Source organism: Callospermophilus lateralis, chromosome 1, assembly GCF_048772815.1.
Source record: "Callospermophilus lateralis isolate mCalLat2 chromosome 1, mCalLat2.hap1, whole genome shotgun sequence".
NCBI lineage: Eukaryota > Metazoa > Chordata > Mammalia > Rodentia > Sciuridae > Callospermophilus > Callospermophilus lateralis.
This window is the reverse complement of record NC_135305.1, coordinates 113,977,466-114,005,441: the sequence shown is the minus strand read 5'-3', so window position 1 is coordinate 114,005,441 and position 27,976 is coordinate 113,977,466. Positions and strand designations below refer to the sequence as shown.

The window sequence follows — 27,976 nt, the reverse complement described above, 5'->3', positions numbered from 1 at the left end:
AAGAAAATATCGAGGTGGGATTCAGTGTTCCATACTCCATGTATGTATGTCAGAATGCATTTACCGTCAGGGATGACTAATAAAACAAAAATGCGCGCGCGCGCGCACACACGCACACGCACACGCACACACACATAAAAATGCTAAAACACAAACCAAAGAGGGACCCGTAGATGGTGGCCATCCAATGCCCGCTACCCTGGGGGATATGGTGGGGTGTGGGCGGGAGGGGGCAGGGCCTCTGGAAGGTCACCTGTGTGCTGCTGCTGGAGTCGCTCTGCAGGCGGAGGTTCTGGCGGCCGGAACTGCAGCTCTGGGAAGACTGAGAGGAAAGGGACGTCAGAAGAGCGGGTGAGGCTCAGGGGGACTGCTGGGCCGGAGCCAGGAGGCCTGGTCCCTCGCTGTCCCTGGTTAGGGGACGTCACCCCTGGAGACATCAGCTTCCCAGCTGTAAGATGAAGGAGGTGGCATCCCTGCTCCCCAGAGTCGCCTCAGAGATGACTTGGGCCTCCGCATCCCCAACCCTCCTCCTCTGCCACGAGAGCACCCACCCCCAACTGCTCTGTGGAACTTGAGATTTTGGCTGACATTTTGGTTCAACTCAGAATGACTGGCTGTATGGACGGCTCCATTTTTTACCAGCTCCCTCTACACAAGGCTTTGCCCTGTAACTTCACAGTCCCCGCCTCGTGGATTGCTTCCCTCAAGGGACGCTAGCAACCTCGACAGAGCAGAGACTCAAATCACACGTGCTTCTGTCCCTCAGCATCTGCGTTCCCGGGACAGCATGCCAGGCTAGCCTGCTGGAGGGCGAGGCACAGGAGCAGAGCCGAGTCCCTCACCCAGGTGACACGGCCCAACCTAGACCAACAGCTTCAGGTGACCAGCCACTGGCAGCTGGCCTCAGAGAGAGCCCCACCCAGGCATGCTCAGAGCCGAGCTGCTGGGCTGACCTGTGGACTAGTGAGCAAAGCTAACGAGGCCCATGCTGGTGGCTGAAGTCACTGGGTTTGGGTGGCTGGTTGTTAGGCCAGCTCTGTGGCCGCAGGAAGGACACATCACTGGTGAGGACAGCACTTTTTTCCTGCTTTGACCTGTTCAGCTGGTGGTTATGTAAGGGTGACATGTCCGCCTTGGCTACTGGGACATTCTGGACATTCCAGGACATTCCTGAGAGTACCTGGCACACAGTAGGTACTTGATAAGCGCTTGCTGAATACATGGAAGTCAGAAGTCAGGCACTGTGCAAGTCATTTGATATGCATGCCTTTGTTTTTTTTAGATGTTGATGGACCTTTATTTTTAATTTTTTAAAAATATTTATTGCTTAGTTATAGTTGGACACAATACTTTTATTTATTTTTATGTGGTGCTGAGGATGGAACCCAGGGCTGCACATGTGCGAGGCAAGCGCTCTACCACTGAGCCACAACCCCAGCCCCTGGACCTTTATTTTATTCATTTATTTATATGCGCTGCTGAGAGTCAAACCCAGTGCCTCACACATGCCAGGCAAGCGCCCTGTCACTGAGCCCTGACCCAGCCCCGACACGCACTGTCCTGCTGGAGCTGTACACAGACCTCTGTATGACTGATTATTCTGTTTAGATACAGAAATGAAGGCCAGGAGGAAAGGTCATGCAGGACACCCCAGGGCTGATGTTGGAATTTGAACTCAGGTATGGTTCCAAAGTCACCCCCTCAAAAAAATAAACAGCAGTTAAGGGTGAGGCGGTCAACTGTCCCAAGGCCTAGGATATGCCACCCTGTCCCTCTCTCAAAATCATCTGATGGAGAGATCCAGCCTCCCCTCCCCTCCCCTCTGGCACCCCCGGCCAGCTGTCCTTCACCTCATTGCTAATGGTGGAGTCCCTGTGCATCATCCGGTGCAGGTGGCTGTCCAGGCTGGCCCCCGACGAGCATTTGGCCAGGGCGGCTGCATGGGACTCCCGCTCCCTCTGCCGCACGATGGCCTCGCACCCCAGCCACTCCGACATGGTCTGTGCGTAGCAGGCATGGATCTGCTCATCCACCTGCAGGGATGGATCAAGGTGAGCCAGGGTGCAGGAACTGAGCACCTACTAGGAGATGCCTGGCACTGGCCAGACCTGAGAATACACCAGAGAGCGAGGCTCCTTCCTCCCCTCCCTTCTTCCTGCCCCACTGTGTGCTGGACAGACTCCGGCTCTGGAGGTAACAGAGGGAGAAGATTGTTTCTTTCCTTATTTTACTACCATGCTTCTCTGCATCCGCATCCCTTTGCTTACTCATTCATTTAATTTGAAAGTACCTACTGTGCACCAGACACCTAGTTAGGCATGTGGAATACAAGATGAGCAGGATTCTAACCCCCACCCACCCATCTACCCACTCACTCTGAGAGCTTCCTGCTGTCCAACATGGGCCCAGGAGCCGGGATACAAAGATGAGAAAAACCAACTCGCTTCCCTTCCCTATAGCCAGTGCCTGATGGAAGGGGCACAGATTTCAAGCCATTCCCTGTGGGACGTCAGGGAAATGGGGGACTCCCACTGTCCTGGGTGACACAGCCCAGGTGACCAGGGTTCTGAGTCTACCAGACATCTGGGCATGATGCGGCAGACAGCCCGCCCGCACAGGGTGTGCAGGGGACAGGTGCAGGGGCTGTCCCCTGTGGCCACTGAGACAGGGGCTCCAGCCCTCCTAGCCCGAGGGCCTAGGCTTCTACCTCCCTCCCTAGGACTTCTCCAGACCCACCCACCTCCCAGTTCCAGCTCCGCCCCAGGCCAGGCTCTTCCCCACTCATGACCCACAACCCTCCTCTCAGGTCCCTTCCTGTCCAGCTGGTCCCTCCTCTCTGTGCACCACTCAGCAGCCTCCATCCTCATTTCCTCTCCAGCCCCAGCTTCCGCACTGGCCCCCACCCCTAGCCCTTCATGTTCTAGCAGCTCACACCACCGTCCCCCCCCGTACGTTGGCCCCTTCCAGGCCTTTGCTCTGCTGTCCCCTCTTCCTGAAAGCCCCTCCTCATCCCCTTGCCTAGAAAGCAGTCCCTTTGAAGGACTTGGGTTCCACGGGCTCCCCCAGGGGTCTCCTTCCACCTGCCGCTCGCTCCTGCCTGGCTTAGGTGCCACTTCTGGGCTTTTTCAGCCCTAGAGTTGGCTTCTGTCATATCAGTGACCACGGCCACCCTGATACACCTTAAGAGCTTGCCTAGTGCCCCTCTGGTTCCTCAGCCCTGAGCACAGGCCCAGCACCCCAGAGTCCCAGTTCCTCTGAGCGGAGCTCACACTAGGTGACCAAGGTGACTAAGTGACTGAGGTGACTCTGGTCAGTCCACTGGGTCCTCATGATAAGGACCACAGGAAGTCTCCTCTCTTAACGCTCCTCCGATTCCTCCATCAGGCCAACCTGGTACCACTGTGTCGTCACTACGTCCTCAACACTGTGACTGCCCTTCTTAAGAAGTCACTATTACTGGACATGTAGCATTCGTGTACAGTGATGGGTATGGTGTGACAATTCAATGTCGGTGTCTACACCTATGATTGGATCAGGGTCACCGGCATTTCCTTCTCCCTAAGCATCTGTCATCTGTGCTGGGACCCCTAGAGCCCTGCTCCTCCACTCTGTAATCGACTCTCCTCTGCACAAGGAGAGGGCAGGCCCACGTAGGCGAAGCATCTGGGTACATTGAAGACACCATTTTGTCTTATTCTACTTATTTGTACAGTTTCCTTCCACTTTAGAGCAAGTCACATTGGTTTCCTATGGATGGCAGGGATATAAAGTATCTTCTGAAATAAGTTACTGAATGTTAAAGGAGTTCATTTTCAAAAGACAAATGTCAGTCAATAATGGTACAGGTGGTGACAGACAGGGGGCGTAAAGCACCAACAGGTTTTGAAAACTTAGAGAACATAAAATACATGTTAAGATGGAAATATGTTGGTACATTGGACTTAATAATAAAATATATTTTTCACTTTGATGAAATGTCACAGAACCCCCCCCGCCACACACACACAAATATAAATACTGGTGAGATCCCAGCGAGGCCTGAGGTCTGGCTAGTTGTACTGAGCCAGTGTCTTTGCTAACATTCTATTATACAAGAAGGAAAGTGGGGAAAACTGTTTGATGGGGACACAAGACTCCTGTTACAGTTTAGGTATGAGTGTCCCCCAACAGCTCATGCATGAGGCAATGCAACAATTTGCAGAGCTGAAACAATTAGATGATGAAGGTTGTGGATATGGATCAACTGGGCCGTATCCTCAGGGTATGGCGGCAGGAGGGGGGTCACTGGGCTGAGCCTTTGGAGTACACATTTTGTCCCTGGTAAGTGGCGGTCTATCTCCACTCTGTTGCCATGTCCTGAGCTGTCTTCCCTCACCACACCCTTCCGCCATGACCTTCTGCCTCGCCTCAGGCCCAGAGCTGCGGACTCAACCTCTGTAGACGAAGACCCCTGAGACTGTGAGTCAAAATAAGCCTTTTCTCCTCTGTGTTGTTCCTATCAGGTCTTTTGGTCACAATGAAAAAGCTGATTAAAAAAATCCCTGTGTTATTTCTGCAACCACCTGTGACCTTATAATCACTTTACAATACAAATTTAAACATCTTACTTGCCTTTATCTTTTTCCTTTTTAATATGTGACTACTAAGGTATTTCCAACAATCTGCCACCATCATCAAGTCACTGTAGTCCTGGAAGGACACACACAGATCAACAGGACAGATCAGAGGACCAGAAATAGGCACTGTGGAGAGGCCAGCCGACTTGACAAGGTGCTGAGTCAGTCCGTGGAGGAAGCTGACCATGGAACACAAGGTGACAGAGCCACTGGACACTCAAGAGTCAAAACCCACCCTCAACCCAAATGACATATTACATGTAAGGCCAGACTTGAAATGGATCAGACTTAAAAATAAAATGTGAAGCCATAAATCTTTTAGAAAAAAGCATAGAAGGCTCTCTGCCCTCTTCCTCTTCTTTCTCTCCTCTCTCTGCTCACATGCTCTTCCTCTGACCTCCTCCTCCCCTCTCTCGGCCTCTCCTTTTCTTCCCCTTTGGGTAGCCCCCCAATAAAATCTCTTGGTTGAAAAAATAAAAAAGAAAAAAGCATAGAAGAGCTTTGGGAACTAGGGTTGGTCAAAAAACATTCTTCTGCTCTAACCCCAACGCACAATCTGTAAAAGGAAAAATGGGGAAACTGGACTTCCATCAAGAATACCAAGAGGGGCTCGGGTGCGGCTCCGTGGTGGAGCACTTGTCTAGCAGGGTGAGGCCCTGGGTCCATCCCTAGCACCAAAAATATAAACAAATAAAAAAATTAAAATGTGTTTGGCAAAAGACCCTGTTTAAGAAAATAAAAAGGAAGGTGCAGCCTGGGAGAGAGCATTTATAAACCACTTATCCTACGAAGGACCATCATGTAGCTTTCCTAAAGAACTCCTAACTCCGCAGCCAAAACCCAGACAATACAGTTCAAAGGGGGCAAAAGACTCGAGCAGACTCCTCCTGAGGGAGACCCAGGGTGGCCGACGGGCACACAGATGTTCAACCTCACGGCCCTTTGGGAAATGCAACTAAAACCAAATGCAATGTCATTTACACACCTGTCAGAGTAGTTCAAATAAAAAATGGGGACACCACCAAACTGGTGAAAATGTAGGTGGGGCAGCTCCGATGGCTGGTGGGGATTGTAAAGTGGCCCGGCCACAGCAAAGTCTAAACCTGCAGCTACCCTCGGACCCCTCAGGTCATCCTGTTGAGCATCTATCCCAGGACAATGACAGCTCATGCTCACACAGAAACCTGTGCCCCAATGTCCACTGCGGCTTTGTTCACATCGCCAAGAAACTGGTAGCAACAGAGCTCCCTGTAGACAGGCGAAGAGCTCGTGGTCCCCCAGACCGGGGAATACTGCTCAGCCAGGAAAAGGATTCAACCATTGACACAGAGACCAGGAGGAGTCTCCAGAGGCTTGGCTGAATGAGAACAGTCAACCCCCAGAGGTTACATACTTGTGATTCCATTGGTCTCACACCTGGAACCCAGAAAATTACAGCATTGAAGAACAGATGAGTGGCCACCAGAGGCCAGGGGCGTATTCTGTATGTCTACTGTGATGGCAAGCACGAATCTCCACTTGTGAGAAAACCAAGGAGAACTAAATAAACACACCCCCAGCACCAACACGAGGGCAGGGGAGACTGGGCAGCCCCAGCACGGCAGGCGTGTCCCCCGGTGCCGAGGCCCTGGGGACCCTGGCGCACCATGTCAGTGTTGCTAGCTGTTCCCATGGCAGGGACCTGGGTAGAGGATATACAAGGTCTCTGCTTTATTTCTTACAACCGCATATTAATGTGTAAAGATCTCAAAATAAAAGATTTATTTAAAAATTGACATATGCAGCTTGTGTTGCTTCCACTGGACAGGAAATATGGGGGAGCCATGAACCTGAGGTCTCCCCCGTATCTCCCTACCTTGGCCCAACATGGAAGCAGAGCTCCCCAGGCCACAGCATCCAGCTCGTTTTGTGGCAGAAGACCCCGCTGCGCAGCCTATATGGGGTAACCCACCTCCTTCCTGTCCGTTTCTGTCATCCCGAACTGATAGTGGCCCAGGAGGAAGGGCCACACGGCCTTGCGGATCTCGGGCTGGATGCCTCCGTAGTAGATGAGCCGCAGCAGCTCCTGCTCCTCGTAACTCTGGGGTGGGAGGAAGCAGAGGGTCTGGTCAACAGCCCACCAGCGGGTGGGCTCCAAGGCTTGGCTGTCCTGCTTCTTGGAGCCAGCCCCAGAGATCCTGTGTGCACGAGCAAAGCGACAAGTTCCTGAATATCAGCTGTGGCATCCTAGGAAAGAGCCAAACGTAGGCAACTCCCTGCTGCCCACCAATGGGGACCGTGCATCCCTACATGGGGACCACACAGAGATTGAAGAGGACCAGAGGTGCGTTTGTGAGGCTTGATACCATGGGGTCGATTTCTTGCTGGCTTAACAGCCCTGGGTGGGCACTTCTGGTGAAGGGCATCTCTCCTCCCCCAGGGGCTTGGTGTGTGCTCCCACCATTATCCAGGGCCTCCCGGTTGTCTGATTCAGCAGAAGGGGAAGTAGGCAGTGTGGAGGGAAGCCACGCGCAAGGTTCAATGTATATTAAGTGGGGATCAAAAGCACAATACAGAACACGTCTAGGACAACTGGAACAAGACTAGGATCTTTGTGAAAAGAAAAGTGAATATCAATGATGTATTGCATGTTCATTATATATTACTGTTTGGTAATCAGCTTATGATGAATGCACATTAGATTTACTTTTCAGCCAATGTTTGCTACTGTGTATATTTGGAAAGATGATCTTACAGTTATCAGTCTTGACTCGGCTTTAAGTAAACTTGGCAGTGAATTAATCTAGAAGGAACATTTCCAGTTGCCACTTCACACAGTACTAACTCCTGTGCACACTAGGATGACCTTAGCAATTGTTTGCTGCATTGTGTGGAGTTGATTTTTTTCAGTTAAGAAATAATCACTTCTATACAAAGGCTTCACAGTGACCATTTGTTGAGCTGAGGGGCCGGCAGACCCCGACTGTACCTGTGCCTGTGGAAGGGAGCAGTCCCTGGCTGCAGGCGGTTGCACGGAAGGGCCCATGGGCCACCTCCTCTCAGCTCTTTATTTCATATTCCAAAATCAAAAACATATTTCTCGTGGGAAGGCTAGTCTTGGGTGTACCCAACAACAATGAAAAAAACAGCCCCTCTTTCGGTCCTTTTTGGGAATTTTAATTTATATAATGTAGCTGGCCTTGTCAAAGCTGTTTAAAAATCAGAAAATGATTTGCAACTGAGGCTCTGACCTCTTCATCAAACACCCACTGCCTCTTGGGATCAACCACCAGACTCCACTCCCTAGCTTCCCTTGCAGTTAGGAGCGAGGGGCCGTGCGGGCAGGATCTGGCCAGTGAGACGGGAGAGGATGGGAGGGAAGCCCTTCCTAGGCCAAGGCCAGAGGAAGCAGGTGGGTTCCCTCCATTCTGTTTTCCCGTCTGCTGGAGGCAGATGACCACGAGGCCCTGAGAGCGGTGGGAGCACAGACTGAAGGAGCCTGAACGCCTGGGGGAGGAGAGATTCCCTTCACCAGAAGTGCCCACCCAGGCTCTTAGGTCAGCAAGAAGTCAGAGCCTGGTGCCAGGCAACTGAAAGAGTGGGGCCTGCTCCATCCTGGGCATGAGTCCACCCTAATGCCCAGCGCAGCTAAAGGTGAGTCACGGCCAAGCAGGTCCAGACAGGTGTGAGGTGAGAAATGCCCGTTGCTGACCCATTTTGTATCTCACTCAGCTTGTCCTTAGACTGGTGGCTCCCCGACTGTAGGGTCACCAGAGCACCAGAGCACCGGGGGACTCTCAACACAGAGTCCAGGGCTGGAGGGGCTAAATCAGTACAGCTGGAATGGAGCCAGGAATCACAAATCTTTTACATTCCTCAGGAAACACGGACCTCAGAAACTGCTGGGGATGATGACTGCTATGGAATGCTGCGGCAGTAGGCGAACTTCCTGATTTCAATTTTAAACACATATCAATCAATTTTACTTCTAGGAATCGTTTGAAATAAAAGCACTAGTACAGAAAGCTATAAAGATGTTGATTGAAATACTGTTTAAAATAATTTTTGTTAAAAAAAAAGAACCCAGCTATCTGTCATCAGGGGAAGATTTGAATAAATTATGGCCCACCCACATAATAAGCTGCTAAGTTCTAACATTCAATATTTCACCCAGAGATTTGAAAGTCCCTTGACATGAAAGCAATTTGGTTACCTGAAATACCAATTTAGGTATTATATCATTAAGAAAATAAGTCGGGCTGGGATGTGGCTCAAGCGGTAGCACGCTCGTCTGGCATGCGCAGGGTCAGAACCACATAAAAATAAAATAAAAGTAAGATAGATATCTTAGAGATAAAGGTAAAGATTTCTATCTATATGTTGGATATATATGTATTCTTACCCATCTCTATATAAATCTAAACAAAATGATAGATCAATATAAGATTTAAAGATATACAGCTTATATTTAAATATGTAGGCAGATATAGAAATACACAAAAATCTCTATTTTTTTAAATCTATACATAGATTTGTATCTACAGATATAGATATGAAAATACAGATAAGGTATACATGTGTCATATATACCAAAGACATGTAGATATAGAAATATAGACAAGCTATAAAGATACATATGGCTTTATGTTTATAGTTATAGAAATATGGACAAGATATAAAGATATTCTTATGGATAAATATAGAAAATATATGGAATATTTATACAAAATTGAGGCCATTCATTCCAGGGATTGGAACTAGAAGAATGAAGCAGAAAGAGGATATTTAAATTTCTTTTAAACTTTTATACTCCTGTGTTCATTGTTTGAATTCTTACGGTACATGGACGTTACTCCTATAATTTAAAAAACAAGTATCTTTGGCAAAAAGCAAAACCACCTTTCTGTTAGTCTGGGCTCGGGAACCAGCTGGTCTTTCCCACTTAGTCCCCTGGCACCCCAGGAAGGCACCAGATAGCACCTCCTTGCAAGGGCAGGGGAGGCAGCCCAGCCCAGGGTGCACCAGCTAGGTCCTCCCCAGCACCTGGTGGGAAGGCGCACAGCCAACAGGGCACTGGATCCACCCAGCATGGGGACAGGCGCCTCCTTCAAGATCCTGTTCTTGGCCCAAACTAGAGCTTCTCAGAGTGGGTTCCATCTCCCACTAGCCGTGGGAGGCAATTTTCCAACCAGGCTTCTGTGGCCAAATACATATGAGGGAATGTTCCTCTTACTCTCCCTTGTGCCTGAGTTCTTGAGTTGACCAGGACATTAGCAGGGGCAAGGTTTGGAGAAGTCCCAAGACATACAGAAAACTGTTTAACCTCAGTGTTTCCCAAACTAGCTGACAAAGAAACTTTTTTCACACATCAACATTTTCCTTCCACTTTTACTGCAATCAGGAAATCTTAGAAAGCATCCAAGCAACGAGCCTCTGTAGGGGAACTGCCTAATCCTAGAACCTAGGCCACAGACGGGGACGGGAGGGTTCTGAGCCGTGGTGGGAGAGGTCTGGGGCCTGCCTCCCGAGGAGCTGCTCTCACTCTAGGAGCTTGAGCAGCACCGTAAACTCCTGGCAGCTGGATCCAGTCAGCACCGTGTGCAGGACGGAGCACACACGATGCTGCATCATTTACAGTTTGCCACTCATTCCCTCTTCATCCCTCTGGGGAGGCTTAGGGTTAAGTACCCTTATCTGAAATGTCTTGGACCATAAGTGTTCAGATTTTGGGTTTTCTAAAATTTTGGAATACTTGCATCTACATTATGAGATCTCTTGGGGATGTGGTCTGAGTCCAAACAAGAAATCATTTGAAGGTAATGACACGCAGTATTTTAGTGCAGCTGCGTTGGGACTGGGACCTGTCATATGAGGTCAGGTGTGGGATTCTCCACTGGGGTGTCATGTCAATGCCCAGGTAATTTTGGATTTTCAGATCAGCGATGCTCAGCCTGTAAAAGTCCTTCAATCTCCACCCTGCAAGGATAGAAGAGAGCTGGGCATCTTGAAATTCTCAAGAAGAGCTGACCTTCAGTGTGCATGTAGAGAACTCAGGCAGGTGAACTCTAGTCCCCACAGAACAGCCTTCCCCGCAGCCTGCCCCATGGTGGCCCACTCCCCGCCAAGGCTTACCGTGCTGTCCTGAAGGTACTGCTCCCAGATCCTGGCTGTCAGCCCCTGGCCAGCATCACAGGGCAAGTCCGGAGACACGATCATGTGATTGACCAGGGCTGACAGGTGGGTCCTCACGGTGGACAGGTGTCTGCAGTAGGCGAGCCCTATCGCAGAGGGAAGGGACGCGTCACCCTCTGCCATTCAGCGCCCCCGGCTGGCTCATGGAGTCTTCAAGGTGGTGACTCTCTCCCCAGCTAATTGAACCTCCATGTCCTGCAAATTCTCATCACCCCCTTTCCCACAAAAGGAAAGTGAAGCCCAGAGGGGTGATGTCACTTGGTGGCTTGACTGCTCAGCCCTAGGGAAGTTCTGTCACCTTTCTCAGCCTCAGTCAGGGTGATGCTAGCCTACTGGGTTGGAATCCAATGCATTTAACTGACAGGCTGCAGGCAGGGAAGGATCGGGAAGGAAGAGGGCCAGGGACCCCTTGCACTCACTGTGCCTCTGTCTCCAGTCCTTACAGATAGAGAGAATGACAGACTCCTGCTCAGACTATGGCTGGACAAAGAAAGTCCCAGCAAGTCAGTGACCTGGAGATGCTGAGGGCACCCTGTGCTTTCCAGGATGGACCTGTCACCTTAAAGGTATGTTTGCCACCCCTCGTCTGCTGTAACCTGGGCCCCCGAGGGTGCCTGGAATCCAAGAAGTTCCTGACAAATGCCAGCTCATGCCCTTTTTTTTTGGTGCTGAGGATTGAACCCAGGGCCCTGTGCATGTAAGGCAAACACTCTACGAACTGAGCACTAGCCCCAGCCCCTAGCTCATGCCCTTTGCTGACAGCGTCCCTTCCTCCTGGCTTTGTCCAGCAGCTCATCACCAATTCCCAGAGAGAAACTGACCTTCTAGAGCCTGAGGATTCACCCCCACCAAGAGCAGGAAGGTACAATGATGGTGGTGGCCACATAATGTCCAACACTCACATAGCACATGACGCTACACAGCACGGACATCCAGGGGCTGTTCCCTTAGTTTCCAAAGCTATTTCTCACCATGACCCCAGGAAACAGGTATTGGCACCTTCCTCATTTTATAGATGGGTAAACTGAGGCACACACTGGTTACATCATTAACCCATCTCTCCAGGAAGTTCAGGGTTGGGATTTGTCCCAGGCTCCTCTTTGAATCTGGGCTCTCAACAGGCATCAAGGATGCGCCATATTGTCATAGGATCACCTCGTTTCAGACTCATCTCAACCCCTGCCCTTCCTCCAGGAAGATCCTGCACTTGGGTCTAATAAACACCTGCACAGCGCCCACTCCATGCCATGCTCTGCATCAGGCACTGGGGATGGTGGTCACAGGACAGGCAAGAACCTCAGCCGAGGGGACCTTCCACTCCCTGTCCCCTGGGAACTTGGAGATGATGAGCACTCAGGCAGCCATCCAGGTTTCTGTGGCCAAATACATTTGAAGGATGTTCCTCTTACTCTCCCATGGCCTCAATTTCTTGAGCGTGACAGGGATAGTCCCAAAGCATACAGAAAATTGTTTAACTTCAACATTTACCAAACTAGTTGACAAGGAAACTGTTTTCCAACATCAACATGCAGGCCCATGCAGGGTATAATTAAAACTCCTCTAGAATCCCTAAAAATGCATGCTTGATCTCCCCCAGCTAGGATATGAGATTTGGGAAATAAAATGTGCTGAGAAACAAGACAGAAAAACTAAGCTTGATAGCTGTGTGAACCTAGACAAATCACTTTGCCTCTCTGTGCCTTATGGGAATAACCAGAATATTTGTGTTATTAGTTTTAATTTTTAAGTTTGGGGGATGGGATCAGGTCACCTTTCTCTTCTGCTGTGGAGTGGAACTGACATCTACTGAGCACCTACAACATGCAAGACTAGAGGCCAAAGACTTTACACACACTTCTCATTCCATCCTGACACACCCTCCGGGTGGGACCTTAGAATGCAATGGTGACCAGATCCAGCCTCCTCTCCCAGGGTCCCCAGTCCACTGCCTTCTCTTAGGACCCAGAGATAAAATTTATCCCTGATCTGTAGATGAGCAAACTGCGCCTGAAACCAGATATTTAGAAGATAGGGATGTTCAAACTCCAGAGCCAGGTTCTATCCCCTGGTATTTCTGGCATACAGTAGGCATTCAATACATGCTCCTTGGAGACCACACCAGCAACGAAGAGCTATACGTACATCCATAAAAGGCTCTGGAGAGGATCTGGTACTTCATGTTGTCACAGAGCAGCTTCAGAGGAGCCCTGCGGGGGGGGGGGGGAGGTGGAGGAAGATGCTCACATGAGGTGCCCGTGGCCCAGGTTTGCTGAAGAGGACCACGACCCACTCTCTCAGGGGACCCAAGAGTGGCCTCCTGTGATTTCCATACAGCTGCATCGCCCTTCTTATCAGAACCCCAGATTTCCTCTGAGATATCACCTCTCCCCTAAGCCTCTGTCCCTGTGGTCTGGATGGGACAAAGGACTCTACCTAGTACAGGACCCAGGCTGAAGTCACAGTGATTGGCTCAGAGATGGTCACGTGGGCCAATGAGAATCAGTCTTGGGACTGTTTGTTGTTGGAAATAGTGGCTGTATTTTTATCTCCCGTCTTAATTTCTAAGCCAGCAAAATACATGCTCATGGCTGCGGGGGTCACCTTTGCCATTGCGAAGGGAGGGCCTGCCTGAGACCAGAGTGTGGCACTAGCATAGAGGCCCGCAGAGGCGACGCCTGAGGACGCAGACGGGCTTCCTGCAGTGGGCACCTGCACTCGGCCAGGCCTGAGGCCGCCTGCCTTGAACCTCTTAGTTATGCCAACACTTTTATTTTCTTCTTCAATTGGTTTGAAGAGGGTTTCTGTCACTTTCTTCAAGTGACCCAAACTGAGCTACACTGGGATTCAGTTGGGATGACCGCAAAGCAGCTGATGCCACCCGGCTTCCCCTTGCGTGGTCACTTCTGGGCGCTGTTTTGGCTGAGGGGGGAGTAAACCCTCACTCCCAGCATTGCTGAAAACCACAGGAACCGCCAAAGGAGTGCGGTACACTCCTGCAGAGCACAGAGCAGAACTGTGGCCATGTATGTACTCAGGACATCCCAGGGGACACCCAGAAAAACCCAGGGAGGCTGGAGAGGAAACGCAGCTCAATCTCCAGCTATGCACCTGGGAAAATGTCCTCTTTGTGCCCTCAGGGTGGCGAGGCTGACTTGGTCAGGTTGCAGGAGAACAACACCACACTGACCAGTGTCCCACAGCAGGTAGTGAGCTCCCAACTGCTACGGACACACAAGCAGATGCCATCAGAGTGTGTGTTGGGGAAAGCGGCATTTCTCAATACCCCATGGAGGTGACAGTCCAGCCTGAGACACTGGGGATTTCTCTGACATGTGAATTCCTGGGCCCTGCAGAGTCCTCAATCAGGATCTCTACAAAGAAGTCCTAGAACCCGTACGTTTGGCTACTGCCCCAGGTGACTGAGGCACATTAGTTTGAGACTCTCCAGTTGTATCAGGGCTTCTGACCCTGACATGCAGACAAGTGGTCTTAGAGGTGTTAAATACAGGTTCTGATTCAGTGGGTTTGGGATAACAAGCTGAGAATCTGCCCAGGTGCGGCTGCTGGTCACAGACTGGAAAGCTGGGAGTGAGGGGGCTTTGAGGATCTGACGCTGGCCCCCAGCCCTCGAGTCCCATTCCCTCACACTGTGACGGGCTGAAGACTGGACACCACAGGGAAGAAGGCCAGCAAGGACAGGGGGAAGGGAGTCTCCCTGGCCAGACCAAGCAGGGCCAGTGGGAAACTAGACCAATCTCATGAATGGCCGAGTAGTTCCAAAGAGACAAGAGCTCTGTGGGTAAGGACAGAGGTGAACTTGAGCTTTAACTTGGAACAAGAAAACAGTGAGTGTCATTTACTGAACATTGCCACATGCCAGGTTCTGTGTGCTGGCCACCTTAAAACATTATTCTATTTGTTCTTCATAATCATATAAGGGAAGAATTTTGTGGAGGGTCAAACTGAGGAGGCATTTGTCTTGAAGTGATATTTTTGGTTTCTTCCTTCCAGAAACCTGGTAGGGCCGTACTTCCTCGTTTCCTGTGGGTGGGGCCAATGGTTGGAAGAGGAAATTATAAGTGATCATTTTTGGTGGGACACTTCTTGTTGGTTCAAGGCCCCCAGGGCTACCATTGCCTGTCACCTGGGACTAGCAGCATCCAGCCGTGCTGCCCTTTAATATGGAGAGAGCAGAGTTCCTGGCCAACCATGAGGGACACACAATGCAGGATAAAAATGTTTGCTGTAAGTTACACTCAGGGTTCAGGGGTATCTGTTCCTATGGCAAGATCTTGCTTATCCTGACGGAACCACGTGAGTGACTTCCCACAGTTAGAACTACACCAGGGCCAGCATTTAATCCAGCTCTGGTTGATTCCACAGCCTCGTGTTCCCTCCTCCAGATTCAGTGCATCCACCAAGCTCTGGGTAACCCTTCAGCCTCTCCCCACCACAGTGCGAGCCCCTCCTACCTCTCATGGTTGCAGCCATTGGTTGAGCTGCCACCAGCTGAACCACTCTGTGAACAGGATGAGCAGGAGGATTTCCGGGGGCTGGGTTGCCATAGGGAAGGGAGGTTGTTCACGGAGACATCCATCAGATCCTGGGGGACTGTGGGGTGTAGAAGGGGCAAAGGAAGAGCCCTGGTTAAGTCTGTGTAGGCCACAGAAACCTCCTCCCCACAGCGAGCAGCTCCCCGCACCCTCCAGGCTGGCACAGAGAAAGGGAAAGGCCCTGAAAGAGACCAGGAAAGAACGATCCAGATCATTGTCCAACTGAGGCCCCCCGAGCCCCCTGATCCAATAAAAGCCACCACCAAGACCTGGAGGCCCCAAGAGACGACAGAGCTGACCCAGATGATGGCCAGAGAGGAAGAGAACAGAGACCAGAACCACCTAAACGGGGCCATGCCTCGCCATGTTGTCATTCAGCTGTGCCCACAGGACGCTGAGGGGAAGCAGGGGAGCCTGCTGGGTGTTTCTGGGAAGGCCGAGGGCTTGAGTCCCCAGAGAGGGGCCTCCTGGGGAGCTCCTGGTGGTCAGATGGGAGGGAGCCTAACTCCACGGAGGAGGCAGAGCACCTCAGGGCAAGAGAGCAGTGGATGGGGGAGGCCATGCGGGTGCTGTCCGTGGTCCTGAGCCAGAAAGCTGCTCCGCTAAGCGGGTGCAGATGGGTTGGCGATCCCCAGGATCAAAATGCCACATGCCCATCCTGTATACTTGACCTTCTGAATTAACTCCCTGGAGACAGATCCCTCAAATACACACACACACACACACACACACACACACACACACACACACATATATTTGTACCAGGGCGCTTAGCCACTGAGCATCACCCCCAGCCCTGTTTATTTTTAGAGACAAGATCTTGCCAAGTTGCTCAGGGCTTTGCTGTTGCTGAGTCTGGCTTTGAACAGTCTGCGGGGTGGGAAGTATTTTAGGCTTGTGAGCCATCTGGTCTGTGTCCTCAACACTCAACTCTGCTCTCACAGTGTAAAAGTCGCCATGCATTTCGTAATGTCAACAGAGGGGCCCGGGTGTGCTCCAAGGCAACTTTGTTGATGGACACTGAAATGTGAGCTTTGCATCATTTTCACAAGTCATAAAATATCACTCTTTTGATTCTTTCAATCACTGAAACAAATAAAAAACATCCTCAGCTCAGAGATGTACAGAACGAGGCTGGATTTGGCCCTTGGGTTATGGTTTTCTTATTCTCATTTCAGGAACTCAGAGAGGTGCACGTTTCCCCATATGCCATGGCTCCTGGGCAACTTGTCCTATCTCAGCTCTCCCCTAGAGCTTTATTGGGAGAGAGAGCTGGGGGCCCGACCCCACTGGTCATCAGAGCTCGGCAGTCAGCAGGGTCTGCCTCTGCCCACGGACAGAGAAGGAAGCTGCCCACAGAACATGGTTCTTGCAGCCACCCAAGGTGGCACATCACATTCTTCCGCCCCATGCGGACTCACCAATGAGACGGCCAAGAGAGGCCAGTGATTCCTGTAGCCTGTTCTAGAAAAACATCCCCAGTTCCTCACCAGTCTCAGGGAAGCACTGATTGGCTCAGCCCACGTGGGGACAATCCTGGCTCCATCCCAGCCCCTCACCCCAGCAGACTTCACCAAGGGATCCCTTCACAGCTGGACCCACAGGGCTGCCAGCTGTCTGTTTCAGGTGGACAGCTGGGGCATCGATTTGCACCTTCCTTCCATCTCCCTTGGACCAAGACTCAAATGACAACATGGCAGAGGTGGCTGGGACCCAGCCCCGGGGGAAGTGGGGAGCCCAGACATTACAGGGGGGCTGCTTCTTCAGGCCTGGTGTGGGGAGGGCGGTATTCCATCTGGCTCGTTCCCACTGACTCCCCCTGGCCACTACCAGCGTGGACTGACCAGCAGCAATCATCATCCAGGCGGGGCCCACAGAGATGGGGCAAGCGCTGGCCAAGAGGTGGGGGGCAGCTTGAAACAAAACAGAAAGCACTAGTGAAGGCGAGGTGTGGGGTGGGGCAGGAGACGGCCACAAGAACTAGTGCCTTGGGGCTTGAACCGTCCCTGTCCTGCTCTCCACAGCCCCCCTCCCATGCATACTGAGTTTGATTAGAGGAAGAAAGAATGCTCGTGTTCATAAAGTGACCGCTCCGCGTGGGTGATGGGCTGGGCAGTGCTGTCTTATGGTCACAGTGAACCTCTAAGGGGGGCATTTGTTTTCTCACTTGGCAGAGGTAAGTGAGGAACAGAGATGTGCACATTTTCCCCATGGCTCCTGGGCGACTCCTCCTATCTCGGCTCTCCCCTGTTGAGGGTCGGAATGATGATAGGATTTTGTCAACCTAAGACCCATCAAGGAGTGACTGGCAAAGATGGACGCTTTGACTGAAGTCCCCCTTCTCCTTCCTCTAATGACAGTGGTCTCTCACTGAGCGCAGGTACCCTCATCATCCTCTTTAACAGACTTGGAAACTGAGGCACATAGAGTGACATGCCCAAGGCTCTCCAGCTAGTGCATTGAATTCCAATCTAGGAGCCTGACTCTAAGCTCTGACGCCGACCTCCACTGCTGTTTCCCACTGGCTCCTGTCTCCCCACCCATCGGCTCTCAACTGGGTGGTTCTGGAAACTCTTTGAGACTTAAGCTGTCAACACTTGCAGAAAAGCTCAATGCTCTGGGCACCTAGTGGCTGGAGGCCAGGGGCACTGTGCAACACCCCCAACACACAAGACAGCCTTACACTCAAAGAATTATTCGACTCCCCAGGCCAACAGTGCTGAGGTTGAGAAGTCTGCCCCAGGCCAGCGCTGTCCGAGGGAATATGGAGGAGCCATGCATAGAATTCAAAGCTGCCCAGTAGCCACGTTAAACAGGTGAAAACAGTCCCAATAATTTCAACCCAACATTTCCAATATGTTATCCTTTCAACATATAATCAATATAAAATTATTCATGCAAAAATCCACATTCTCTTTTTTTCATATAAAGTCTTCAAAATCTGGGGCGTGTTTTGCACCCACAGTACGCCTCACGCCTCAACTTCACCAGCCACACCTTCCGAGTGCTCGGTTGGCACATGTGCCTTGTGGCCACCGCAGCACAGACAACCTCAGCAAGAGAGGAGCCTGGAAGGCCAGGATCCGACCGTGACCTGTCCACACTGTAGTGCTGGTCTTTGCCCCTCTGTGCCTAAAGACAGGCCAGAGATCCAGTGGTGGGGACAGGAGCATATGACAGGGGGAGGCAGTGTAGAAGCAGCTAAGCCACGTCTTCCCTTCCGCATGGTGAAGTAATCGTCTTCCTCTTTAAGGCAAATATCTGCATGGTTTCTCCATAAAGAGCCAGATAATATGTATTTTTGGCCTGGGGCCATCTGAGCTCTGTCACAATTTTGAACCCTGCTGTTGTGGCATGACAGTGGCCACAGACCATATGTGAATGAACGAATATGGCCGTGTTCCAATAAAACATTATTTGCAAAATGTGGCCCATGGGAAGAGGTGTGTTGATTTTTGATTTTTCTAAATTGGTAACGCTGTGTGGCTCAGGACACTGAGAATTTCAACCAAGGATGGGGGTGGGGTCACCACTTTGAGGGCTGCCTCTGACCTCAAGGTTGAAGAAGGTGAAAGTACTTTGCCCTCTCTTCCACCATCAAGACCATAGGCATGGAGTGGCGCTTAGAGGCACAGGTGCTGGAGGCACCTGTGTGCAAAGCCCAGCCGTGCCTCAAACCAGCTGAGCGACCTTGGATCAGTTGATTTACCTTTCTGTGCCTCAGTTTTCTCCTCTGCACAACAGGGAATGGTGATGACATCCTGTTCGGGAGAGCTACGCTGGGGGTGAGGTGAATTAAGACACAGAGAGTGCAGAAGTGGGCCTGGCACATGTGGCACTCAGTACAGGAGACCTGCAATTGTGACCTGAGCATCCACTAAGGAATGAGCCTGCATCTGGTGAAAGGTGTTTCACAAATCATCGCTCTGACCCCTCAGAATTTGACCCGGGGTGGGGGGCAGTGTTGTCACCCTGTCCTCCAGGAGAGGAAGGGAGAGCTGAACAGGAGGGACCCCGTGAGTGTCCTGCAGTGGCAGAGCAGTATCCAGTGATGGTTTCTTTTCTGGAAACCAGTGGTTCTCAAGCAGGGGCAATTTTGCAACCTATCTGCCCACTGAGAGGACGCATGGCAATGTCTGGAGACATTTCTTGTTGTCACAACTTGGAGGAACATGAGAGCTTTGCTACTTGGCATCCAGGGTCTGAGCCCAGGGATGTGGCCAGCATCCTCCATGCACAAGGACAAGCCCGTCCTGTGAAGGGTACTTCCAGCCTCACCTCAGCAGAGCCAAGGTGGAGGGGCCCTGTCCCACATATGCTGCGTCATCAGGATTCCTCAAAGGTAGGCAGGGACCCCAAGTCGATTATCTGGGAGGTGCTCCTAAGAAGCATGGGTAGCAGGGAGGTGAGTGAGACAGGCCAGGAAGGGCCAGGAGTGGAGGGTATGACCAGGCAGGTTTCCATGAGGGGCAACTGTGCCCCATGGCCTTGGGGACCCCGAGGGCTGTGCAAAGCATGCACATTTCAGAGCTTCCCCACCCGAGGGCCAAGGGAGCTGGGATCTGCACACCAACCTGGTTACCCATGGGCCAGAGGAGGCTCCAGGGCACTTCCAACGTGCCTCGCTCACGGAGAAGGGAGCCTGGTGGCAGAGAAGCCTTTCCACCAAGCAGACACCTCCATGGGAGCTGGCAGTTGAACCAGAGGCCCAGAATGGGAGGCGCCAAGGACTGTGGGTGAGCCGGGCTGGCCTCTGTTCCTGGCCACATGATCCCCAACAGGATACAGCTCAAACATCCCCCAAATAAGCTTCTAGCACCAGCCTGGTTCCCGGCAGGAGTAGGCAAATTATTTGTTGGGTGAGAATCCGCAGGAAGCGTTTCCTGGGAAGAGCCCCAGGGATCTGTCCTCTCTGATACAAGGCTCACCAGGGGGTGTCCTAATGTGTGTCAGTCTTCAGGATGGAGCCCAGATTCTTGGGAAAGGGAACAGAAGCCAGCTCCCCATCCTGGGGGATTCTGCTCTCAGCACTGGGCTAGCACAGCCTTGGGGTGCGGCCAGTGCTACCTGAGAGACCTGCTCCCACAGGGAGGCCTAATGCTGGGCAGCAGTGGCCATGGACACCTGGGTGAGGGGGAACAAGGCTTTGCTGAGCTCTGAAAGAACATCACGGGGACCGGGGGGCGGGTGGAGCACAGGCTAATGCAACAGACATGATACCTGACCGCCAGGCCTGCCCCAGTGGTGCTTGGCCAAGGAGGAGAGCCAGGAAAGTAAGGCTCCACGAGCCCCCTGCCAGGGAGGACATCTGTCTGCTTTCCAAAGAGCCTCTCACCACTCAGCACAGAGTCGCTTATGCAAAGGGAGGCTCAGGGCCACTGTCCCTCAAATGGGACCAACATGCCTGCAGAGGTCTAAACAAACGAGCCTAACAGAAAAGAAGCTGTAACTCAGAACTACTTTAACAGACACCAGAGAGGGCCGCCTAAGTGCCAGGCCCCTTCTGAGTGCTGCGCAGGTTCATTCACAGTGTTCGCACGCCCCCCGCCCCATCATGGTGAGCCGCCCTGGGCAGAGCATCTCCTCACAGCAGTCACCATATGGACCACAGGGCATCTGCCGTGATCTGGTGACAGAGCCGATGCTCGCCTCCCCACTGCCGTTCTCACCACCGCTCACCGTGGTTACCACGGGCAAGACCACCCCGCCGCAGCGCGCTGCTCTCTCATCACCTCCTCATGTCACCAAAGTTTTGACTTGAAGTGAACATGGCAAGGCGGACAGGAGGGCAGCTAACATTTGAGTCGCCTTTAGGTGCCGAAGGCCCTGTCCGGGTCCCTTCTCCCAGCAACCCTATGAGACAGGTGCTGCAAACAGCCCCACTTACAGCTGAGGACACGGAGGCACACGGGGTGAAGTGACTTGCTAGGTGCAGCTTGGATTCACAGAGCCCATGCCACTGTCACTACCCCGTGTTGCTTCCTGTCTAGTGGCACCTCTGTGAGCCAGGTGGAGGGAGTTGAGGCTACCAAGATACTGACTTCCAGGTCCCAGGTCCCCGGCCAGCCCCAGAATCCTGACCCCTTGTCTTCTTGTTCCAAACGCCTGGGGCTGTTCCCAGGTTCAGGTGGCAGGTGGACCCCTGGGCCGGGAAGGTGGCTTACCAAATTCAGACTGCGAGCCGGGGTAGATGATTCGGAACACGTAATCTGTGGCTTCCTCATCCTCCTTGTCTGAAGACGTGGACTCCGAGGAACCCTGAGGGCTTCTCTTGCGCAGCTTGGGAAACACTTTGCCCTGGAAGGACATGTCCCAATGAAAGGACACAGTTGTCCTCAAACCTGCACAGCCTAAGGGTCTTGGTGGGGTGTGCACCAGCCCACAAAGTCACATAAGGGCCCATACCCCTAAGGCCACTCACCTTTCCCCGCTGGGACCAGAGAGGAGGGTCCAGCTGCCCGTGGGGAAGCAGCCCGTTCTCCAGGCACGAGAGGAACTGCAGGAGGTGCCCGCCCTTGGGGAAGCGGAAGGGCGGCCTCTGGATCCCATCCTGGCTGACCAACACCACTGTCCCGCCGCTGTCCACTGCCACCATGACCAGCAGAGAAGACCCAGTGGGAAGTCACCATGAGGCATGGTGACAAGCCCCCAACTCTGCAAATACATGTCCCCAGAGGTGCCCAGCCAGACCAAGCATCTGAGGCTCTGGGCCAGGCCTGGGCAAAAGGTCAGGGCAGGTTTCACCTCTCCCGTGTCCCACCCATCCCACCCACCATCCACCTGGATGGGGAGCTACAGGACAAGGTCAGGAACAGTGTGGTGGCCTCCCTAAAGTTACCTGCCAAAGGAAAGATGCCCTGAAACACCCACACTCCTCCAGAATCTGCTGCAAATCCACCCGGCTCACTGTGGCATGGGGTGTCCAGATTTCACCCCTCTCAGGCCCCTAGGTAACCTGGCTAGTGTGGGGGACATTTCCTGTGCACCAGCACAATACCTACGAGAACTGTCTTGTCCAACACTCACGATATCCCCATGAGGCCAATCTACTACTTTACAAATGAAACCCGGCCTCCAAGAGGGTAAGTTACTTCCTCAAGGTCACAGATCTGGACCCAGGTCCGTCTTAGGAGTTGAGCTGCAGTATCTCACACCTCTGTGAGACACAGGCCACTCGCTTTAAAGCAGGATGGCCATCTGCCTCTTTTGACTGTAGTTTCTTCTGACTTTAAAGAACCACTGAGTAGCACTGACTTTGGAGTCACAAAGACCTGGTTTGAGTCCAGGCTCTGGAGCTTACAGGATGTGTGGTTTTGTGTCAGGTGGCTTCTTCACCTCTAAAATGGGAGTGCACCTCTCCCTGGGTTGTCGTGACAATGAAATAATAGGCTTTGCCATTTTATAGAGGGAAATCCCAGGCTCAGAGAGGTACAGCCACTTGCTTGAAGTTGCACAGGTAACAGGATGTCCACCACATTGTCTCATGAAGCTAATGAACAATCAGAGCTAGAGGCAGCAAGGCATCCAAGAGGAACACCAGCCAGTCCCATGATCTCCTGTGGTCCCAACCTTGCTGGTGACAGTGCAGGTAGACAATCTCCTCCAAGCGGATGGTCATGGCGTAGTCCCAGTAGACACTGGAAGGGAGAGAGGCGAGGCTTGTAGGAAGGCCACCTACCTTATGGTGGACAGGGGCTTTGGAAGCCAGAGGACCACTCCTGAGGTCCTCCCTTGTCCCCAACTTTGGTGTCCCAGCCTGCCCAGCCTTTTTCCTCTTCTTTTGGTTCCAGAGCCTCAGTTTCTGAGGGAAGCGTCCTCCCCGGCCCATGTGGCCCAGGTAGGATGAACCCACAACTCTCTACCCCAGGACTCCAGCAATGATCACCTGACCGAGGCCTGGCCAATCAGCACGCTTCACTGTCCAGTGACAGTGACTGGTGCAGGATGGCCCATGACCCAAGCAGAACCCTTGAAACCCAGTGATCAAAATTATATCTGAGGGGCTGGGGTCGTGGCTCAGCGGTAGAGCACTCGCCTAGCACGTGCCAGGCCCTGGGTTCCATCTTCAGCACCACATAAAAGTAAATAAAATAAAGGTATTGTGTTCAACTACAACTAAAATTAAAAAAAATATATATCTGAATTACTGCTTCCAGCTGAGCTATTAGGAACAACGCTACGGTGGACATTTGTGTATAAGCTTTTGTGTAGGTAAGTTATCATGCTCCTGGGTAGATCCCTAGGCATGGAGGTGCTAGGGCCTCTGAACCGATGAACCTGCCAAAGGGTATAGCGGTTCTCCCACTTCACTGCTCCACACAGCAGGGCAGGGACAGGGGCAAGCCCAGTCTGACTCCAGAGCCTGAGCAGCACCTCTTGGGGACATTTTTTCTCTAACACTAAGAAGCCCAGCTGGGGAGTTATGACCATGGTTGTGCAAGAGGAGGTGATGGCTGGAAAAAGCTCCTGTGCTTTCCCAGAAGGACCACCTCCTTTGTCTTCAGTGTCTCTTAGTCCCAAAGGGGATGCTGAAGCCCCTGGTCGTCTCCCGTCCCCGCACTCCAACCTCATGTTTCTGATTCCTGCCTGTTTCTTTCTTCCAACTGAGGCTCTGGTTGAGAATAACAAGGTGGCAGGGAGTTCAGAGCTCAGAGATGTGGACATCCCCAACCCCAGGATGGTGACCTTAAAGGTCCAGATTTAATTGAAACTCAATTTTGCAGCATCTACGTGGCGCCTGTTCACAGAGGAAGATGATGTGGAAACGCGGGGCCCCTAGTGGCAGGAGCTGGAACAGTGGGGGATGAGCTGGCCAGGGCCTTTCTCCAAGCTGGCATCACAGGTTTCCCACCCACACACTCCTGGGCCTCCATCCAAGTGAAGAGCAGGGTCCTGGGGCTGTTTAAAGCTTTAGGAAGAACATGCCTCGGGGGTGCAGAAGCACTTATTAGACCCTCTGGGAATCCCTTGAATTCTGGGGAGACCATCTTGTCCAACTCCCTCACTGAAGAGGAAGGGGAAACTAAGGCTCAGAGAGGTGGAGTGACATACTCTGGGTCACTCAGCAAGGTGAGGGCTGGTCAAGGACCTTGTGTACTTGGTTATTTCTTTTCTTCCCCAGCATAATTTGAGCTCTAAGAAGGTAAGGACTTTGCTTTCCTTTGATTGACTTGCTAGTGCCTTGTGTCTAGAACAGTCGCTAGCAGGGAGGGTGCTCAGTAAATATGTAACAAGTAGGTTGTCTGAGCTCCTACTATGTGCTACAATCTGCAGTGGGCATCAGGAATCAGCTGTGAGCACGGCAGGATCTTGGTCTCCAAGGAAACTGAAGTCAGGGTGAGGCAGGAGAGAGAGGAGTGTGCACAGCTGATCATGAGACTACCATCTGGCAAATGCTAGGAGGGAGAGTTAGGGCAGGGGTGAGCCACTCTCGCTGGGAGGCCAGGAAAAGCCCAGTTCCAAGGTTCATGATGAAGAGGCGAGTTCCAGGCCAAGGGCCTCTCCTCAGCCCTCCACTGTTCTTCGGCGAGGGCCTCTTCATTGGAAACCCCACGGTCTGGCAGAGACAGAGTTACCCAGCCCAGCCTGGGACCACTGGTACCTCTCACTGACCACCTCTGAGCAGGAAGTGAACAGCTGAGAAAATGCTGTGAATCATCCCAAGATCTAATATGGACCCCACTGAGCTTCATATTAAGTAAAACACAATAATAGTGTTTTGGCCATGTTTCTTGAAATGAGTCATTATTTTTTTTAACACTACATTTTAAAATGCATATGAAATCACAGGTCATCTGCAAGCTTCTCAAACATGTCCAGGTAGGGGATGGTTAACGGCCAAGAGGGCTGGGGCATGGGAACCTGTTCGATGACTATTTTTAATGTTAAAAATTCTTGACTGTAAAAATGTTTTTTAAGAAAATGCAAAAGAAAAAATAGGATCTGGGGGCTGGGGTTGTGGCTCAGTGGCAGAGTGCTTGTCTAGCATGGGTGAGGCACTGGGTTTGATCCTCAGTGCCACATAAAAAAAAAAATTAAAAAAAAATTAAGCTTAAATTCTTAAAGAAAGAGAGAATTTGATGTGGATTCAGAACAGCCCAATCGCTGCTTCTCCCCATCAGCAGCTGGAATGACAGGTGGGCCACCTCAGCCCCATGCCTGTCCTCTGTTCTCCCTGAAGCTGTCCCTGGTTTGGCTAGAACACAGGTATTGCAGGAGGGAGCCCCAGTCTGATGGTTCTTCCCAGTATGACTCCAAAGCCACTGCAGAGTTGCATATATCGTGGGTACCAAAGAAGAGACAGCTCTAGGGACCAGAAACCCAGTAACAATGCCTGTCCCCTGTTAGGACGTGATGGGAAGGGTGGGCCGAGGCTGGCCACTATCCTGCATTTGCAGGCTCCGTGGTCTTTGTAGAGTTACCTCTCTGAGTGGTGTTCAAGCCAAAGGCTACCCCACCCCCAACACTCTTCCCTTGGTTTCTTCATCTTCCTGAGTCTCTGAGTTGCCCCTAAGGCCACAGTTGCAGGGAGGCTGGGCTAGGTCACCATAACAACCAGGCGGAGGGGCAGACAGGGCAGGGTGCGCATCTCCGCTCCCAGGTGGTGCCCAGGAGAGGAGATGGACTCGGGGTGCAGCGAGGACCCAGCAACCTACCTCTTCTCATAGTCCAGGTCCCCCATGGACCCGTTCATCAGTTGGTTGGGTGTCCACTTCAAGGTCATAATGTCAGCTGTCTGGTGCAGGGACAGGTACCCAGGTACAGCCTCCATGTCGTCCCTCTGCAGAGAGACAAGGGTTTAGGACTGGTCATGGTGTTTGAGTACATATGGCTGAAGGCCCTGACCCGTTAGACTCTGGGGTGCAGAGCAGGTTATCTGAGAAGCTGAAGTCCTCCTGAGCCTCTTTGGGTGGCCGTGCTCAGCAAAGCTGTCTGCAGCCAACCTGTGGGTGGGGCAGTACTACCAAGTACAGCTGTGAAAGCCACCCACCATCACACTCTCCCTCTCAGGCCTAGGGGTCTTTAGAACTAGGAAGGGGAATCTGTCCCTCTGTCCCATCACCATTTTCAAAATGGCATTTATCTGGGCCAATCTTAAGGGAGGCAGAGGTGGCAGCTGAGTTTTGTGGCCCATTCCCCAACAACCTGCTCCTTCAGTGTCCCCAGCATGCTCTGGCCCAGCGGTCAGATCCTCCACCTTCCTAACTCCCCATAGGACTTCTCATCTGCTTTATTTATGCCAAGTAGGAGGGATATGTCAACATCCCTCAGACATGAAGGAGGCAGTCCTTGCACCCAATCCACCTCAATGACAGGCAGAGACCCAGCACCGTTTACTGAGCACCAAGTGCAGTTTACTGAGCCTAGGGAGCACGTCTCAGTCCTCACACACAGGCTCCGCTGAGCCCTGTGCCCCATGGAGGAGCACCACCGCAGCCTTCCATCAATCCCAAGATGCACATTCTGTTCCTTTCACATTTTAACCTCCCTAAATGGGGACATGTCTTACCCTTGATGAGAACTCACACCGTGACGCAGAGGTGACTGCCTGAACTCACGCAAACTCAGTCAGAGCTGTTCAGCCTGTCCTCGCTTCAGTTGAGTTTTGTGCATGGCTATTATTTTGTATGAGCAGGACAGGTGCTATTTTAAACGCCTTCAGAGAGATTAGCCTGTGATTCAGCTTTGAATTGAAAAAAGTTACTGTGACACAGAGAGGCTGGAACAGAGCCGCAGACTACTAACGTGATATTGGCAAAGCAAGCACGTTATTCATCCTGCAGGGAAGCCTGTGAATCCAGATGCCCTTGTAAAACAGCAAGTGAGTGCTTCACAGGACGTCAGACCCATCTCAGAGATGAGAATGCATATTCCTGAAGAAATGCTGCACTTTCTGGGCTTGTGGGTCAGGAGGCACCACATTTTTTGTGTAAAGAAACATTTGGCTTTGTGAGCCATACAGGCTCGGCTACAACCTAACTCTGCCACCATAGCCTGAAAGCTGTGCTAGATAACACACAAACTAATGGTCATGGCTGGGTCTCAATAAAACTCTATTTATAAAAACAGGTGGAAGACCACATTTGGCCCACGGGTAATAGTGGAACACAGAAGCATGTGGAAAAACTAGGGCATTAATGATTCTTAGCCAAAGTGATACAGAAGATTAAACTCTGGACAGCAGAGGCTTTAGGAACATCTTAGCTAATGTATTTCAATTACATTTTCTCTTGTTGTATGAAAGAGCAATGTATGATTAAAAGACAAGCAAAAAACCCTATATCTGGTTACGTCTCAAAGACCTGATTCAAATGGGTAAGGTGAAATTGTGTAGTGAAAAAGTCCCATGTGTAATTTAAATAGCATTTTAGAAAAAAAGGCACATCTTAAAATCATGGCTTCTTAGACTTGAGCAAACAAGGTTTGTGGCCACAGAGAGCAGATACTGTGGCTAAGATGAGGAGTTGCCTAGGGTTACCCAGTGATTGACTGAAACTGCACCCACACATCTGGGGTGGCTGATGGTTCACAAAGCTTCCTCCCAGCAGAGCCCAGACACTATGCTGACCCTGTGACTCAATGGCCCTGGAGAGGGGACAGCCAAAGGAGACACTGCACTAGGGCAGGGGCTGCATG

At 51.7% G+C, this 27,976-nt stretch overlaps 1 protein-coding gene across 2 annotated transcripts in view; it reads right to left on the bottom strand.

The window, feature by feature from the left end:
• Positions 1–27,976, bottom strand: part of Sgsm1 (small G protein signaling modulator 1) — a 75,502-nt gene that overhangs the window by 21,038 nt on the left and 26,488 nt on the right. For both annotated transcript variants that reach the window (XM_076864942.2, XM_076864951.2), the window contains exons 9-18: positions 25,996–26,120; positions 22,910–22,977; positions 21,762–21,925; positions 21,505–21,637; positions 15,260–15,398; positions 12,930–12,994; positions 10,728–10,873; positions 6,568–6,696; positions 1,851–2,033; positions 254–322 (exon numbers count right to left, since the gene is read on the bottom strand). In XM_076864942.2, coding sequence (XP_076721057.2) covers positions 254–322; positions 1,851–2,033; positions 6,568–6,696; positions 10,728–10,873; positions 12,930–12,994; positions 15,260–15,398; positions 21,505–21,637; positions 21,762–21,925; positions 22,910–22,977; positions 25,996–26,120 — 1,221 coding nt within the window. The remainder of the gene's footprint in view (positions 1–253; positions 323–1,850; positions 2,034–6,567; positions 6,697–10,727; positions 10,874–12,929; positions 12,995–15,259; positions 15,399–21,504; positions 21,638–21,761; positions 21,926–22,909; positions 22,978–25,995; positions 26,121–27,976) is intronic.